This window comes from Ammospiza caudacuta, chromosome 3 (assembly GCF_027887145.1).
Source record: "Ammospiza caudacuta isolate bAmmCau1 chromosome 3, bAmmCau1.pri, whole genome shotgun sequence".
In the NCBI taxonomy this organism is placed as follows: Eukaryota; Metazoa; Chordata; class Aves; order Passeriformes; family Passerellidae; genus Ammospiza; species Ammospiza caudacuta.
The window spans coordinates 73973806-73991873 of NC_080595.1; the positions used below are offsets into that span (position 1 = coordinate 73973806).

Genomic DNA, 18068 nt, shown 5'->3' on the forward strand with positions numbered 1-18068 from the left:
CATCTACTAGGCAATTTTCCAAATAGCTCTGGGCTTTCCTATTTCTCTTTATTGCCTGCAAAAGAAATTGAGATTAAGAGGGGAACATTTGGGACACTTGGATTGGGTGCTACAAACCCTAATGCTGGGACTGAGCTGGCTGGGCTGCTTTGTGCATCCTTTGTGCTGGCTGTGAGAAGGCCCAAAGGACTGGCTCAGAGATAATCTCCCCTCATGTGTTTGGGGAAAAGATAGTCCCAGTCCAGTTGCCTCTCCCTAACAATCACCACTGCAGGACACAGTTGCAGGAAAAGGCATGGTGAAAGTGCAGCAGATTATCCCAGAAAGGCTTTAATCTTCTACTCAAATTGCAGGAAAGATTGTTCTTGGATGAAATTTCTTTCCCATAGAAATGAAACAATCCCACCTACTGCAACATTGCAACAGGAAATATACCATGTTAAGGGGGAAATCAACTTTACAAATATACAAATATGGCAAATTTCTAAATTTTTTTTTTTTTTTGTTATTCCCATTTTTCTCTGTAAAAGTCAGAACCCGAAATTCTATAATTAAGGACAAAGTACTTCCAAGCCCTTAAAGATCTGGTGAATGAGTGGAGACATGAACTGCTGTTACATTTAAACAGCAGATTTACTGAATTTCTAAGGAATGGAGGGGTGGGGATTTATGTCAGGAGGTCTCTTTTCTCTAAAGGGTTGTTCTTTTGCTCCTCATCCAGAAAGGAGGTGATGGTGCAACATGAGATTCATATGGGATTTACTTTACTTTAGTGCTGCATCAAAATGACAAACCCATAGTCTGAGTCACTCTTGAAATGTTTCTGTCACATTTGTAATCAGAAAGTCCATTGCTTGAAGCAAAGGTTAGAATACTGTGATACCTCATGTTCAGGTAAACTAGTGACAGCCTGTACTCTGGCTCTCACATTTGTCTTCTGAGGTTTGAAAAAAAATAATTTGTCATCTGAACTAGGACTTTTTTTTGCAATTTTCCATGACTCTGCTGCTAATATAATACTGTGACATCTCAAATTTACTGAAAGATGATCACCAGTCATTATTTCAACAACTGCCATCTGAAAGAGGTTAGATGGCTTTTATCTGAAATGCTAATAACCGCCTGGAGTCTTGTCTGCTATTGCCTTCATTCCTTCTTCCATTTTAACAACTCTGGGGAAGGAATAATGGGAAATTTCAACAGAATTCTGCACTGAAAGTACAATCACTGCCATCCATCTTGAGCTCATGAAACAGGCATGGGGCTACTGCTGGACACAGGCAGCGTATTGGTTCCCAAAGCTTTTGTATCTCTTTGCTACATCTCTACCAGCAGTGGGGTTACTGGCAGGAGTGGCAGCAATACTGCAATGTGTGGTAGGGCACTCAGTGAGATTAATGTTCTCTAAAGTGTCAGCCACAATCAGCTGTTCCCACAAATATCTTATGGACTCCATTGTCTGGCCTTACAAATGACAGGGAATATTTCTCACATCTGCTGTTAACCCAGACTTCTAGAAACACTCACACTTTACAGTACAAAAAGCATAATTACACTATAATTATATTGTAGGCGGTTTTTTATCATAAGATTTCCACTAATCTATATAATGAAGTACTTCATGGACTGGCCAAAAATAATTGCAATGTAAAATGATGTAATTGGTACACCTGCACTTAAAAATACACAGTCAGGACCTCAGCTGAGTTAAATCATTATCTCCCTGATGATATCAGTCTGGTTCCTGTGCATTAAAAAGCAGATCATGGGAGCAATAATATCTCAATTATGTAGTTAACCTTCTGGTTATATTAATTAGTGATGATTAGGCATGGGAAACCATAATTATGTCACGTACATAACACCCCTTTGAAATTGCATATGAATCTAAACACAAAAGGCAGATGTGAACATCTAACCAGGGCTAGAACAAATCTGAAACTTAATTTTATGACCCTCTATTTGTGCCTGAAACACAGCCAGTCATGACAGCTCTGCTGATGTTAAATTTGTAGAAGAAACTGCAAGTTTTATCTGTCCCAGAAGAGAAATACAAAGCAGAACAGTCTCATATTCTGATTTCACATGCAGGTTATTAAATTCTGACTAAAAAAAGAGAAAAAAAACATTTAGGCCCAATTCAGTTAACAAACAAGGAAGCTCTGAATCTAAAGAAGCACCTTTGCATTAACTCATGACATTTATCCATTTACCTGGGGTATGAACAGCTGAAAATCAGTCTCCCTTGCTCCTGTTTGCAGGAGATCCTGGCAGCCAGAGAATTATTTGCAGGAGAACTTCCCAAAGATTTTCTCCTTAATGACTGCACAAATACAATGAGAGACTGAGAAAACTTCCAAGGCTGTCTGAGGAAACTGTGGTTGGGAAGAGGGAGTCAGAGAAAACAGGATTTTCCACAACTGTCCTCATGTCTAACTTAAGACTGAAATTTTTCACCTTCAAGGATAAAGCAAAACCAATCTGAGCTAACACTCTTCCCCCAATACAGCAGAGATGTGCTTTATCCCAGCAGACCGTTCCCTCACAGCAGGACTACAGTAAATAATTATGGTGGAGGTCACTCAGTCTAAATTTAGAAAATATTAAACATTCCAGTTTTCTATAGGCTTCTGTCACCTACTGAAACCTACAGAAACTCTGCACTGCAAGAGGAATTGTGGATCTAAACATCCAGGCTTATTCAGACGGCAGCATCCTGCCACCCTTGCAGGGAAAAGGACAAGCCCAGAATATCACAAAATTTCCATTAAAATTAATCCTTTGAAAAGTGAATGCTAGAAGAAACTGCATATTTTTGACCAAACAAATGTGCTTCAAATGGATGGTTTGCAAATGTCAGGTTGAAGTGTTCCAAAGTTGGGAGCTGCCAGAATTAATGCTGCCTGTGTACTCTGTGTTGTACTTGCAGGGTCTTTGCCACTGTTATTCCCTGGCTTTTAATTTTTTTAATCTAAGTAACTTGACTTTGAAAGTTTGACTTGCAAATCTGGCATTTGCAGTTCAGGGAAACCCCACCTTGCGCACCTTTTGTTCTATGTTCACTCAATTACTATTGGATGTGCTGTTTGCTTTCTGCAGTGCCAGCAGCAAGGGACGCGGTACAGCGTGGGCCAGGGTGAGTTATGGACCCACAGAACCAACGCTCTTGGGGTCTTCACTGTTTCTGCTCTGGGCTGTCAGATCAGCCCATGACAGCCAGTACAGCAGAAAACCCTGCCCAGTAAGGGCCCAGGTGAGTGAGGTCCTGGCTGTATTCTGAGCAGAGCAAGGTCTCATTAGGTGGCAGTGTCCCTTAAGGGACTAAAGGCACATGGTACTTTGCAGATTGTAACCCAGTCAGACTTTGGTAAGACATTCTGCCTGTCTTTTCCTCCACTAAACTGTAAAAGTGTTGTCTAATATTTATAACCAGCAGTTCTCAGGCATTGCAAGCTGTTCTGTAATGATATTTTCAATTCAGTCTGAGACTCCTGAATGAAATTTCTGAAGAAGTTACATAAATGCTTTCTTTTTCAACCTGAATTGCATTCAATATAATATTATAGAAAAAATCCTTGCAAACATCTCACTTCAAGAGAGGTTGTTTTTTCTTTTCCTTTTGCTCTTGGCAGTGGCTGTGACAAGAATGACAGAGCAAAACACAACAGAAAGTTATAAATGTTACTTTTCCTAAGACAGCAAACAAAGTCATGGACTACCGAGGTGGGAAACTGAGGCACTCTGCTTTCAGACACTCTGACCTGTGTCTCACCCTGCGGCTGCAGAGAAGGTTTAAATTGAGGAGCTTCCTTGGGAGTGACAAGTCTGGGACCTGTCAAGCAAAGAGAATGTGCTACCTATCTTTCCAGCCATCTAAAAAGAGACACTGACAGAGGAATGTACAAGTTGGGAAGATGCTTTTCATCACTTCAGCGTTTTTTCACCTTTACTTCAAATTGCTGCACAAGCAAGGCAGTGCCTTTTGGTTCCTCCTTCGATATGCACCTCCTGACACACAAGGAAAAAGTTGCCAAAATCTGATAACAAGCATGAGCCCCCTTCACTTCATCCCTTTCTCCATTCTTTGTTTCCTAAACCCACCCCCCTGGCACAGGTCAGGATCCATCTGTCACAACCTGGCATGTTCTCTGCTGGCTTTCTTCCCTTTCCCCATCTCAGAACTTTCTTTCCATCAACTCCTCTGGCACCACAGAGCCATGCACAACATCTGAAGAGCTGGCACAGGGCAGTCCATGTCAGGGGCCCTTGCCACAGTGCAGATGACTGAGTTAAAGGCTTTGGCACAGGCTTGTTTATCAATATTAACGAGGCTGAACCAAAGGTGCAATTCCTTGGTGTCTTTTGCCTCACTCCTCTCTTTCCCTTCTGGAATCTTGACCAATCTCTCCATTCCACTCTTTCCCACTCAAGTAGCTGCTCCAGAGAATCTGAGAGCAGGATCGATGAGGCCACAGCTCTGCCCTTTTGTTTAGTGACACAGATGCCTTATTAGGGGCTACATTAAATAGGAGGTTGGGGTTGGGGATGCATACACCCATGCAAGTTTTCTTAGGGGAAGAGAAGAAAATATGGTCTTTTGGGAGATTGAGGTTTTAAGGAAAGTATAAGACCCTTTTTCAGACCTTGACTCTGGCTTGTGACTTTGCATATTTAGCTGACTCTTACCATAACACAGTACTTGATTGGCGGACTAGAAGCATGAGCAGCACTTAAGAAATTAGCTGTAAGAATGCAGAGCTCTGGCCACAGGGAAGATTCTCTGCCATCTGAAATTGAGCATGTAAATGTCTAGTTCTGGGCTGCCACCACTGAGATTTTGCACAGAGTCATCACTGGGGTTAAGACTCATGGTATGGCAAAACTCTGACAAACTTGGATGTGAGGGCACCAAACAACGCTGTCTCCAGCCCAAATGAGCTGGGCACATTTCCCTCTGCCTTTCCAATGCAACTTCCCAGCAAGCTCATCAACCACATGGATGCACTGGAAGTGCTTGGAACCAAACAGTACCAGAAAGCAATTTACTGAAAGCGATTCTTCTGCCTAAAGAGCTGGGTATTACATTTGTTCTTCTTGCACACCTTCCCCTGTCGGGGTGCCACGCAGAGGAAATCTGTGCAGCTGATCTGGAATTTCACAAACCAAGGGATTATGTGCCACAGATCCTGACAGGCCCCTGTGCTCACAGCCTGGCAAACACCACAACTGTAATCTCCTCTCTGAGATAAATCCATCAATCTTATTCTTACACCAACCTCTCCCACTCTGCCCTTCAGGCAGAGCTCGAAGAAAAGCCCTTCTTGGGAAGGATGTAAAAATCTGCCCTTCCTTGGTACTCTCCTGTTTAACTTACTCTTTTGGCTGGCCTCCCATCAAAGTTGGGTCAACATATATCCATTTTGTCTACTGAGCTGACTAGTTTTCAATAACAATTTCTCCTTCATTCTGTAACAGAGATCAATAGAACTGCCCCTCTCTCATGTTGGCTGAGATTCCAGGAATGTAATTTGCTTTTTATTGTTGCTACTGCTTTGTTTTGTTTCCATTTTTCTTTCTTTCTTTTTTTTCCTTTTTCTTTTTTTTTTTTTTTTCTTTTTGGCAAGGCACAGATCAATTTAGAAAGATGAAAATGACTTAGACTTTCACTCAAAGTAAAATCTGCACTTTATAACCCAGGATGTAATTTACAATTCTGTCATTAAACTCTGTTAATCCTATTATTATGAAGATAAATAATTACCCATAGCGAAGAAAGGGATTCCCAACAGAGTAGAATTATATTTTCCATCAGTAATGAAAAATATCCCTGCCGCAGTGACACTGGAAATACAGATAGTGAGCACTCCCAGGAGTCCCAGGAAAGGTTTGCTACGCAGGCAGTCCTTCATGGAGCTCGAGAGGGTTGCAGTCAGGAGAATCAGCATCAGGCTCACCAAAATCTTGCCCCTGGCCAAGAGACTGGTCTGGTGGAAGTCCTTCCAGAGGCTAAAGGATGCTAGTGAGTAGAGCTGCAGATCCTGGTGATCCAGCTGCATCTTGTGCATCAGTTTACAGAATTCGCTCTCCCACTTCTCCCCAATGAGGTCCTGGGTGACAGAGCCATACGTTTGGAGGTAGTAAGTGATTTGGATGGCTCTGGCTGATTTGACTCTCTGGTCCTTGCTGTTTGGCACTTCCATTACCCCTCCAAGCTGGTGGCCAATGAAACTGCTCCTTCCATCCTGGGAGAGAAAGCAGAAAAGATGAGTGTGTGGTTATCGTGCTTGTGACGTGGTGCAGAGATAAACTCTGTCTCCTCTCACAGACATGCCAAGAGCTCTGCTCAGACACCACTACACTCAAGAGAAGCCTTGCCATTCACCTCACTGGGCTTTGGGATCTGTCCCTGCTCCCTGCCACAACTCTGTCTTACTCATTACAGGCTCATTTGCATTTCTGTGCTGCAGTTCAGTGGCTGCTAAGATATTCATTGCAGTCTCAGGGATTCCCAGATACCCAGGACCAAAATGTGGCATGCAAGCTCCTAACCCTGTGGGAGACGATGAGCTTCCACATTTAACTGCTGGACAATGACAAATCTCCAATTAATACAAAAAGTTTGAGATAAAGAATAATTTCTCGAGGATTTGTGATTTCTTGACACTTTGGAAATGATTTTTAGAAGTTGGAAATGTACAGAAAATGAATCCTGATTCCTCAGGATACAGACATCCAAAAAGTTTAATAGCTATTTTGTCTCCAGAAAAATATAATTAAAATTAGACTTTTTGAATTGTTAATTTGAGATTTCATGGATTCATATCAGTAGTACAGAGAAAATAATCTACCTTAAACCTAAATTTAACCAGAATTTGGGTTTTTTTATACATTTCAAGAGTATGAACATTACTCTGGTCTTGCTTATTTTAGTAAATGCTAGGACATATAAAACTCCATGACAATCAGTAAAGGACACATCAAGTCCAGTCAGCCTCTGCCTCTTAACCAGACCAGGCCTTTTTTTCTGTAAAGTTATCTGTTTCCATTTAATATTTGGCTTGGGTTTTTTCTTTTATTGTTGGAAGGATTTAATAAGAAAGGTCCTGTAAGAAAGGTCCTCTCTCTGTAGCCACTGGTTGTTGGATAATTGTATGTGGCCCTTCCAAGACAGGGGAAGCCTGTGTTGGTCTAGAAGATCAAATCCAGTTGTAAACTGAGGAATATGACTCAATGATAAAATTATCCCAGCACAAGTAATCTCTTTTATCAAAAAATTTAAATCCAGAGATTGTCTTTTGTACACCAAATACTATTTTGCTTTCTCCCCAACATAAATTATAAGTTTTCAGATTTATTCCTCTTGTATTTAATAAAAACATAAAATAATCAAGGCATTGATGTCTAAACTACCTTGAAGCAGTGTTATCTCATATGAGATAACATCCTTTGCCTAGGCACACTAATGGAATGAGTTAAAAGCTTGAATTTGGGAGAGGCTCTGCCCTCCACATACACACATGGAAGCAGTCATCTGCAAAAGGCCTGAACCATTTGGGGGAGACACTTTAACATGTATTGCACCCAGCATTACCCACTTCTAGAAGCACCTGTGCTGCATGCAGGTCATTATCTGAACTTGCCAGACCTGCTCATAGCAATGATCCCCATCCTAAGGAAAAATCAGCGAAATGAGGTTTTATAAAATTTAGATGTCTTCCAGCATGTTGACTCATAGAGCAAATAAATATCAGAAATTGGGAGACTGTTTAAAATGTTTTATGTACTCACCTTGCCTTCAATCAAGTATGTAAAGGAGGTAATCCTCCCACTGAGAAATTTCTCCCTATGCCTACTTTCAAGGCAGGAGCTCGCACTGTTCCCAGCTTTGCCTGCCAGAGCCCAGGGAACGTGACAAAGTGCTTTTCAGAAGTTCATTTTTTTCCCTATTCCCAGTTGTTATTCCCACCACAATAGTGGCTTCTGGCAAGGGTATCCTGGCACGAGCTGACACAAAAGGTGAACTGCAGTCTAGTGCCAGCTTCCCAAATCACCTGGAGCCTCATTGCAAATGTCACATAAGCAGAGACATCTATCACAGAGGGGCAGCTGCTGCTGTTCAGACTCCAAAAAATCCTCATCCCCAGCATTTAATGCTTGAATCCTGTTTGGATTTTTTATTTCTACTCTCTCTAAGGAGAGGTCACACCTAACACTGAAACACCCACAAAAAGTGCATTTCCAAGCTGGTAATTAAGGCTTGAGCAATGCAGTCCTGGCTCAAATTGGATGCAACTTTTCAGCTAAAAATCCCCACTTGGCACCGTGTTGAAATTTTGGAGAGAAATTTCCTCAGTGTCTGGGCAGAGCTGACATTCAGAGGCTTGCAGGAGCTGCAGGATTCTGTAGCAGCGCAGCTCCCAGCCCAGGCAGAGCACTGTAATTCAGGTTTCATTGATTCACTATGCAGCAGGCACGGCAAGGTTATGGGAAACTTTGTGATGACCATCTGCCTTCCCCTGCAAAGGGTGCAGCGAGCGACGGCCCATTTCAAAGGAGACAGCAGAGCAGGCACAAATAAGTCATGTTCTGCTGAATCTCCTGTGAAACAGCAGATAACAGCTATTTTTCACACTGATGTACAATAGGGCACCCAGCTCGTATGTCAGCAAAACAGAGAGTAAGCTTTCAGATGGAATCGGGGAAATCACAGGCGCCGGATTGCTGTGAGGACATTTTGTCTGTTCGCTTCTTTCTGGAGGCAAATTGTTTCCTATCTAAGCAAGGGGTTTTGCCTTTGCTGCAGTTAAACGTGAGTGGCACCACAGCACTTGGGAAAATGGGGCTTTTCTCAGATACAGTAGCAGAATCAAAGAACAGCTTGGATTGGAAGGGACCTTAAAAATCATCTCTTTCCAAGCCCCCTGCCATGGGCAGAGACACCTTCCACTAGTCCAGATTGCTACAGACCCTGTCCAACTTGTACTTGAACAGCTCCAGGGGTGGGGCAGCCACAGCTTCTCTGCAGTGGTTACAATCTTAGCGAGGAAAGCAGAAGAAATATGGGGATCCACAGTCTTTTGTTCACCCCATTTTATGGATGACAACTGATGTGTAGGAAAATGGAGATCCAGTGCTGCTAACATGAATTTCAGCACCTCCCAGAGTCCAAGACAGGGACCTAGCTGTTCTTGGAATCTCATGGGAGCTTCAGAGGAGTTATTCACTGCCTCAGGTTCTCTGTTGTCCTCCAGAATCAACTGAGTGAAAGAACAAGGCATGAAGGGCTAAGTTCCTGAACTAAGCCTAAGCTCTGGGAAACAAAATGTGCCCACAATGACTTGTGTAAGGGATGTCTGAAGAGCCAGGCAGGTTTTGAATAAGACTTCATATAGTTCTGCTAATTAGTACGTCCTTCCTGGCATATGCCTGCATGCTGCTATTTTTAATTTCATAACATATTTTGATGTTTCAGACTACAGACCACTCACACTTTTACCTACATCTGCTGCTACTCTTTGATACTACATACAGAAAAACAAACCCCCAAAATAAGTAATAATAATAACTATTGGTTATACATGATTTTATACCCATGTATCTACAACAGAAGATGCTAATTGACTTTAGCAAGGTCACTTGCATGGTTGGAGTCTTGTTTCAAATTCCCAGGCTGTGTCTATGTGTCTTTCTCTTTTTCAATTTTTAAAAAAATATCCAATTAAGTCTTTACAGTGTCTGTTCTTCCAGATTCTGATGGCAGATAATCCTCTCCAGACCTGAGACCTTTTAAAGATGCAATGAAATATAGATCACCTGCTGGGGCATGTGATATTTCATCTAAAACAGGGGGCAAGCAAAATTCTTTGCTTCAATGGACATTATTAAATTGTTTTTTGTGTTCTCCCTCCTCTTTTTCTAGTTGCCTCAAAGACATTTGATATATTAAGGCTCTGAAAGGGAGGAGAATGAGAACTAAGATGACAGGCATGAACAGCTTTACCTTCCTTTCCCCCAGCATGATGGACTTTGCCACCTGTGTCCATGCAGACCTGACCTTGCTTGTGCTTGAAAATCCAAACTCCTTGATTTTTCAGCAGCAAGATTCACTAATTGTGAATGAATGTGTAGAGAATAAACCCCTGCTATGTTTCAGGATGGAAACTTATCTGTAAATGATGCGTGGACCCTTAATTTCCTAAGAAGATAAGTGGCATGGGAAGTTTGACTTGCTCCAGAGCTGACGGCCTCTCAGGTTAAAGGAAACCAGCTGCTCCTACTGAGCTAAATATCTTCTGCTGGTGATAATAGTAGTAGGCACAGATCCTCTCAGCACGCAGCCCAGAGGGACACTAGAAATACTCCCTCACTACTAAAATTAGCTGTGGCCTTTTTTGTTTTGTTTCCTTAATATTTTCAGTGCAGGTGCTGCAGGCCCAGCTCTCGCTGGGGGTTCTGTGTGGTCACTGCAGCACCAGCCCTCGGCAGGGCCTTGCCCTCTGCTGGGGGGTTTTCTTTCTCCAAAATCTCTCTAAGTCAGGAAGAAAGGGGCTGTAGTCAGTGCAGAGAATGGCAGGGAGGGCCAGCTGTGGGTGTTGGCACTGAGGGATGGGGCTTAGTGGTGGGCCTGGCAGTGGCAACTCAAGGGCTGGACTTGGTGATCCTAGAGGTCTTTTTGAATATAAATTATTGCATCATTCATCTCTGCTCTGAATGGCATCAGCCTCCTCTGGCTTTCCTCTCACAGGAAAAAGGGAGGGTTTGAGCTATTTTTGAGAGGACATGGCTTCTACCTCCTTAGCACCTTGCTCAGCAGAGGTTGGGCTGGTGAGGGTTTTAAAACTCTTTTCAGATCCCTGGCAACAAAGAAAGGAGCCGTTGTTCCCTACTGCTTGATCACTCTCATTCAAGTACACCTACAGAACCTTAGCCAGCAAACTTATCTCTATTTTTATTTTTCTTTAACTGCTTCCTTTCATCAGCTGGAGTGATAGATCATTATCAAGCTACATTATAGAAACGTTAGGATAAAGCATGCCATCCTACTTGCATGCTATTTTATCTTAAAAGCTTAAAGTGTTCGACAGAGGGCAACCAGGAATGTCTGCTGAAATACATTGTGTGATAAACATCCTAATGAAATCAATGCAGTTGCTTCTCCCTCTGATAAGGACATTCCTACTCTACTGTAGGTCACAGAAAATATTATGCTAAAAAACACAGAAGTTAGGATGAAGCAAGTTGCTTTTCAGCCAGCTGCCAGTTTTCAAGTTAAAAAAAGTATTAAAAAATTTTAATCCCCTTTCATTTAGGGTTTAACATATTGGGCTGCTCATGTTCCTTTCAACCTCACTGTAAAACTTTGGAGGAAGATTTTTTTTTCTCTTCAATCAGACTGATTTTTCTGTCCCTGTCCCTAGTAAAGTTATGCATGGAGACCTTGTACCAGTTGATCCCTGTTGCACTGCCACCAATTACCAAAAATTCTTGCAGCATTCCTTTCCAGAGCAGAGCACATAATGCTGATTCATGTCAGCATTTTCCCACATGTTTTTATATAGCAGTTTTCCTGCCCTTGCAGCTGTGTAGGTGCTCCTGCACTGTTTGCTGTGCAGCTGCTCTGTAGGGATGAAGGATGGAGGAAGCATCCAGAACAGGTGAACACTGAGGGCAGCACATTTGAGGTAGAGCTGCACCTTGTCTGGCTGGGAACAGGGAGAGAGCATGGCCTAGGGATCTGTTCACACACCAAAAATGAATTGTATGAAAGTGGCTATGAGAAGTTATCCAGGAAATAATTGTCTAACTCTCTGCTGCAGTAAAGAAGAATTCATTTATTTCTGGCTACCCAGCAGTGATGAGGCTCAGCTCACCAGCTGGCCAAGAAAATTTGGTTTATAGTCATTGTGAAGAGTCAGGAACATCTAAAGGATGATCTGCTCCATCCTGAGGTACAGGTCAGAAGCAGATTTGTTCTCTGCAGTTGCCTGTCTCTCTCCCCTTAAAGAAGAGGCATGAGATTACTTAAGACTTGACCCCAGATTTTATTATGCTAAAAAATCCCTGACCTGCCTTGTCATTCCTGGCTCATGCCGGCCCCTTCACAGATGTGTCTTGCTGGTTAACAAACCCACAGCCCTTCAGCCCCTTCCCAGAGAAATCATGGGCTTCAGGGTGATTTTTAAGTGAAAGAGAGAAGTACACAGAGCACCCAAAAGGGAGCCAGCAACATCTGACACCTCTTCCTAATGACTCTGGGCCTGTACCCCTACCCTTAACAGCTTTTGATTTCTAGTTTTTGATAAAAGAAGCAAGAACAGATGAAATGTGTTTCAAGAGACATATATTGTAGTGTTAATAACAGAGAATAAGAGAATGGCCCTATAAGTAAATCAAATTATGGAAGAATTCATAAGGGTGCAATAGCAAAGTGTGACTGCTGTTAGAGAGCTTTTCTCTTTGGAGGAGCTTCTGGCAGTGCACAGGCTGTTTCTGAGTGGTGCTCCTCACTTTGCTTCTTCAGTGTCACCCTGTCAGGTTTTCTGATAATCATAGTGTGGTCAGGTGGAAGGGACTTTTGAAGGTCACATGGTCCAACCCACTGCAATGAGCAGGAACATCTTCATCTAGATCAGGTTGCTCAGCCACGTCCAACCTGGACATGAATGTTCCCAGGGATGGGGCATCCACCATCTCTTTGGACAAGCTGTCCCTGTGCCCCGTCAACCTCAATAGGCATCTCTGTCAAGGCAAGGAAAGGACAGAAGGGAAGGAAAAAAGGCTCTAACTTCACCTTCTGCTTCCCTTGCACATCCCTCTGGGAAGAAAATACAAGATAAGCTCTCTCCCTCCTACACCAGCTTCACTTCAGTTCCCTCCTAGACTATATTTCATCTTTACATCCTTTGCAATCCCCCTTCATTCTTTGTCCTGTCTTCAAGCTCTTTGTTACTCAACTAATCCCTTCACTCACAAGGTCAGATTCCCATTCAGTCCATCTCAGATCCCATCCCAGTTCCTTCTGGAAAAGAGGAATAGATTAAGTGCCCAGCAGAGCTTTGTCCCCAGCTATCGTGAACAGCACCCGTGCAGCCAAGGACACGATGGTGTCCTTGAAGCTGATGAGCAATACCCACGTGGGCTGTGATCTTTCATCTCCCTAGGTGGGAAGGGTGCTGGAAGATGGGGGAGTCACAGACAGCACAAAGAGAACTGCAAGCACTGGGGGATAATTTTGGGCTACAGCTGGTGTCTCTGCCTTTTTATTCTCTGCCCTCCATCAGGAGCAGGACACAGGCACAGCAGTGAAACAGCTTTGGCACAGACTGTTCAGGCAGGTGAGCTGGTGTCACACCCCAGCCCCATGAGATGGGTGCAGGGGTGAAGGGCACAGCTTTCTTTGGATGCCCAGCAGCCTGGGGATGCTGGGACGGCTCGCTCAGGAGGAAGGTGAGCGACTCAGAAAGGTTTGTAGGTGACACAAGTTCACCTTTCACAGGAGATCCATGGCAGCAGGACCTCTGAAGTCGTAGGTTACCCTGGGTGTGTAAATCCACCAGGTCAGGTATTAAAACTTGACTGTCCTCTTGTTTCCAGCAGGCACAGAGCTCCTGCTCCCCCCTCACCATTCACTGACCTTGGAGTTTCTGCTCTGCCCTGCCCAGGATCACAAGCCCTCAAGGCAGAACCTGGGGACCAGCCTCTGCTTTTCACAGCCTGCTCCTTACCAGAGCAAAGGTATGGCTGCATCTGGCCCCTAAATCCTTCAGGATGAAATATGATGATGAAAGTAGCCAGTGCAGATCAGAACTTTTGCAAGGAGATGCCAGATGGGGGAAATCCAAGCTCCTGCATTGCTTGCTAGAGCTGTGACTCTCCACCTATGCAAACTGAGAAAACATTCAAGCCACTGCCAGTTGCTAAGCCATGAAAACTGCTCAGATACAATAAAAAAAAGAAAAAGGTGCTGGTCTCTGTGGTCTTGCCCACAGCTACTCTTCATCCCAAAAGATTTTGTTTGTGCCAAGGAGAAACACAGGAATGAATCACTGACAGCAATGCCTCGAGGGAATTGCATAAAGCACCAATATTTGGATATACACAGTTAGCACTGTATATAAACAGTCTCACTGACATACGCAGGAATGAGTCTGGAGAAAGCATTTACTGTCTCTCATGCTTGGCAGTCTCTATGAATCTATATCATGAGTACTTTTAATCAATGAATACTCTATATTAATTCCAATTTCCTCCACAGCTTAAGTGCAATATTAAAAATGTTCAAAGGAAAGGAAGAAAATTGCAACGAGTGTTAAAAAAAAATAAGAAGTGTTTTTTCAGTGCAGACCAGTGGTCCATCTAGCCCAATTTTCACTCTCTGTCCATTTCTAAACTATGGTGCACCAAGACAGTGTCTTCCATGACACAGACAGAAGATGCCTTTGGGAGTCTCAGAGTATTGTTGATTTTCCAGCTTTTCAACAAAAAAGGAAATGAAATTACCAGCTTGGAAGGAGGAGGAAGAATAGAACTGTTCAATTTTTAAATAGATAAATTCTTCTCATAAATGCAGTGATTTGAATTATATTAGCAACAAAAAGTAAGCAAATGAACTAATGAATTAAAGCTATCTTTGTACCCCAGTGAAATTTAACAGCTTTGTTATCTCAAGAGGGTCTTGTATTTCTCCAAGTGGACTAAACAGGACAACCCAAATTCTTTCTATCTCTTGGGAATATTTAATCTTTAGATTTCTGGAGGTCCATGGAGATATAAGTTAAACAAGACCCTAATTACTAAATAAAAAAGGACAGCAGAATACACCGGAAATATAGAAAGCCTTCTTTCTTGTCTTCTTTCCATATCAACAAAAACAAAAGACAAAAACTGCTTGAAAAACTTCATCCCATACTCCATAAACCCAAGCTAAAGAGATTTGGAGGGATGAGAATGGGATCCAGTGACTGTCCCTAACAGGAGATTCTAAAGAGAGGATACAGATTTTCACTGACATATTTGTGGGCCCTCTTGCTTTGTGAGCAACCCACTGTGTGCCTCTTCTAATTGCTTTCCTTACACCACTTGAAGTCCAATACACAGAAGAAATAGGAAGGAAATCTGCCAGAAAGTGAAAGGGATTGGATTTGCCTGGTTTTATTACTTCATTTAAAGGAAATGTTAAAAAACAAACAGCAGAGAATAAAAAAGTGAGCAGTAAAGCAGATCCACAGGAATCATTTAAGCTTTTACAATCTGAAGTTTCAATAATGACACAGAAAAAGGTGCTTTTTTCTTTTTAAATTATGTTTTATGTTGGCAAACATCTCTTTAATTTTATCTGTCTCTGCTCATCCTCTTTTCTCCTGGGACCAGCAGCCAAAGTACTGAAACACTGCAAAAATGTTCTATCAAAGGCAGGAAGAAAAGAAGTAACTGAGAATCAGACAGAGAGAGCCAAGTGTGATGTGGCAAGATTTTGAGGCTAGAATGGTTTTGAGGTTAATTTACAGGTAGCTGGATTAGCTAAGCCCAGCCTTTGAGTACAAGATGCTGCTGTGCTCTTATCCAAGTCCTAGCAGGGACTTCTACTCTCACTATCCTCAGTAAGATATAACAAGGCACTGCACAAAGCAGATACAGTTGAGGACACTTAACACTTCTAGCTGAAAATTCCTCTTTTCTAAGAGATAATTAATCAGTTTCCCCTCTTTTTTTATTATTCTCGAATTTGGCATTGTGCAGCAATTTCTCTACCGTGAAGCATCCCTCCCTTCTCTCCAGCACACACTGGGTTTTAATGAGTTTGGCCATTTGTTAGCTGGAGAGAGCCAAAAAAATGTCTACTTTCAAATGCTTTCCTTTTTTATTCTTTTTTTTCCTTTTTTTCATGGTGCTGGACAAAGATCTGGGAAGGGGAAGTGGGAATGAGGCATTTAAGTAGGTCTGTGTTTATGCATTAAAATCTAACTAAAGCTGGGGTTCTGCTAACTCCCACCCAGGGTACTTTTGAATTCAGTACATTCATAGAGATTTTTGACACCCACATTTGAACATCAGCAGGTAGCTTTTATATTTTTAAATTCTATCTCAAGATCACCTTGGAATATATTCCCTTCCTGGTAAAATCTTGTGTTCTTCGTAGCCCATAGAGATGAAGGTGTTGTCATGTGCAATCCTCTAACAGGTCTTCTTTAATTTTATCCAATTTAAAAAAGGAAAGCCCATGGCATCATCTCATGTAATACCACATCATGCCATGGCATCAATGTGGAATTGTTCAAAAACATGCAGATGTAGAGTCTGGGGACATGTAGTGGTGGACTTGGCAGTGTTGGGTTAATTGTTGGACTTGATGTTCTTTCCAACCTAAATAATTCTATGATTCTCCACTTTGGGCTTCCCATCGGCTCTCATTACTGCAAGGCTCTTACACTGGAAGCTCACTGACACTAGGAGGGTTGGATTTCTGTATTTTCTCAGTCATACTCTGTGGGAGAGGGTGTCTTGCACTCAGCACAGGGTGCATAGCAGTGATATACCAATGTTACACAACAGCGTGAGACAATCAGGAAATTTTACATCATCCCAAACCCTTCCCCTAGAGATTGCACTGAACAAGGTCTGCATGCCTAGAAAATTATCTCAATGAAGCTTCTGTGCTGTGGAGGACTGGGATGACACAGAGAAAGTCCAGCAGATGCTGAGGTCTCAGTTCAGACCATAATCATTGGTCACCAGTGAGGTTCTGGCAGGGCCCAGGACCCTGCTGTGCAAACACACAGCTGAAGAAGCTGCCCATGCTCCCCAAATCCTCCCATTCTGGTGCTGGACTTTCTTTAGTAGCTGTATTTCTCAGCGTGAGATGGTGATGCTGCCAAAGGAGAGGTCCCTTTCCTCTCTGTCCTAAGCTTGCATCTCCTCCCTGCCAAGCTTGGGAGCAGCTGCTCATGTGGTGTGTGGTGAAATGGATTGGAGAAATAATCCAGGTTTATGCAAACCGAACAGGAAGGGAAAAAGAAAAAAAACCCCAAACAAGTAAAAAATGGAAAAATGAAGATTTAATCCCGTCATCCCCTCCTTGCTGCCATCTGGCAGAAGTTTTCTTTAATTTTCTCTGCTGAGACCCCCCAGTCTGGTGGTGATATCAGCTGTGCCATACCTGGAGGTGGCTGTATTTCACAGCTGAGTATTTGTCCTTACTCTGAATACACAATCCTTATTAAGGTCAAGGAGAGTTTCTGATTTGGATGTGCCTCTTCAGCCAGAACAAAGCATGAGAAGCCCCAACTGAGGCTCTGAGATCCTGAGCCAGGCTGTCTAACCAAGGCACCAGGTTGAGAATGTCAGGACTACTGTGAAAATGTCAGGACTACTTTACTGGCTGCTACCATAAAACAGGGCAGCTCTGGAGGGCAATTTTTATCTTAAATGGACTGATTCTCCTTCTTAGGGATTTTAGTCCTCCTAAAGCCTACAATGCCCCAAAGCCAAGTTTATGTACCTTCATAAAATGCTTGAAGTTAGGTTATGTGTGTTCCTACATGTATAAATTAATGTAGTGCTGCTGTTAAGAATGAGCTCAAGATACAGAGCGAGATTAATATTTAATTACTGTGTAAAGCACTTCTGGAGAAATGCAGAAATTCTCTGTAAATAATATTAGTATTAACAACCATCTTTTCAACTTATTTCACATGTTTCCTTACAATACATCAAAGCTTTTCTCCGCAAATATATATTTTACAATTACTGTAATGCCATAGGTGTTAAAAAACAAAAAAGGTTTTTCATAATCACCTGCTGTGCAAGGTGATTTTTCAATTTATATATTAGTATAGTCTATTTGGAAAGGTTTTGGTTCTGGCAGAACAGAAAGGATTGGACTTTTAATTCTAAAACAAAAATGTTGCAGATGGTGGGACCTTGTGGTATCTAGCCAGCTTTGGATTTCAAGCAAATATTTAGGGAAAAATTCTGATCGTGTAAGCCAAAGAGTAATCAGATGGTAAAGCACTTCCAGATGATGGAATTTCAGCATTTGTCTTCTGAGCACTCTGCAAAATCTCTGTCTC

General features: G+C 42.4%; 1 protein-coding gene across 2 annotated transcripts in view; it reads right to left on the bottom strand.

Annotated features, from left to right (window-relative positions):
- Positions 1-18068, bottom strand: part of PTCHD4 (patched domain containing 4) — a 78987-nt gene that overhangs the window by 48122 nt on the left and 12797 nt on the right. For both annotated transcript variants that reach the window (XM_058802655.1, XM_058802654.1), the window contains exon 2: positions 5762-6242. In XM_058802655.1, the coding sequence (XP_058658638.1) occupies positions 5762-6242 (481 nt within the window). The remainder of the gene's footprint in view (positions 1-5761; positions 6243-18068) is intronic.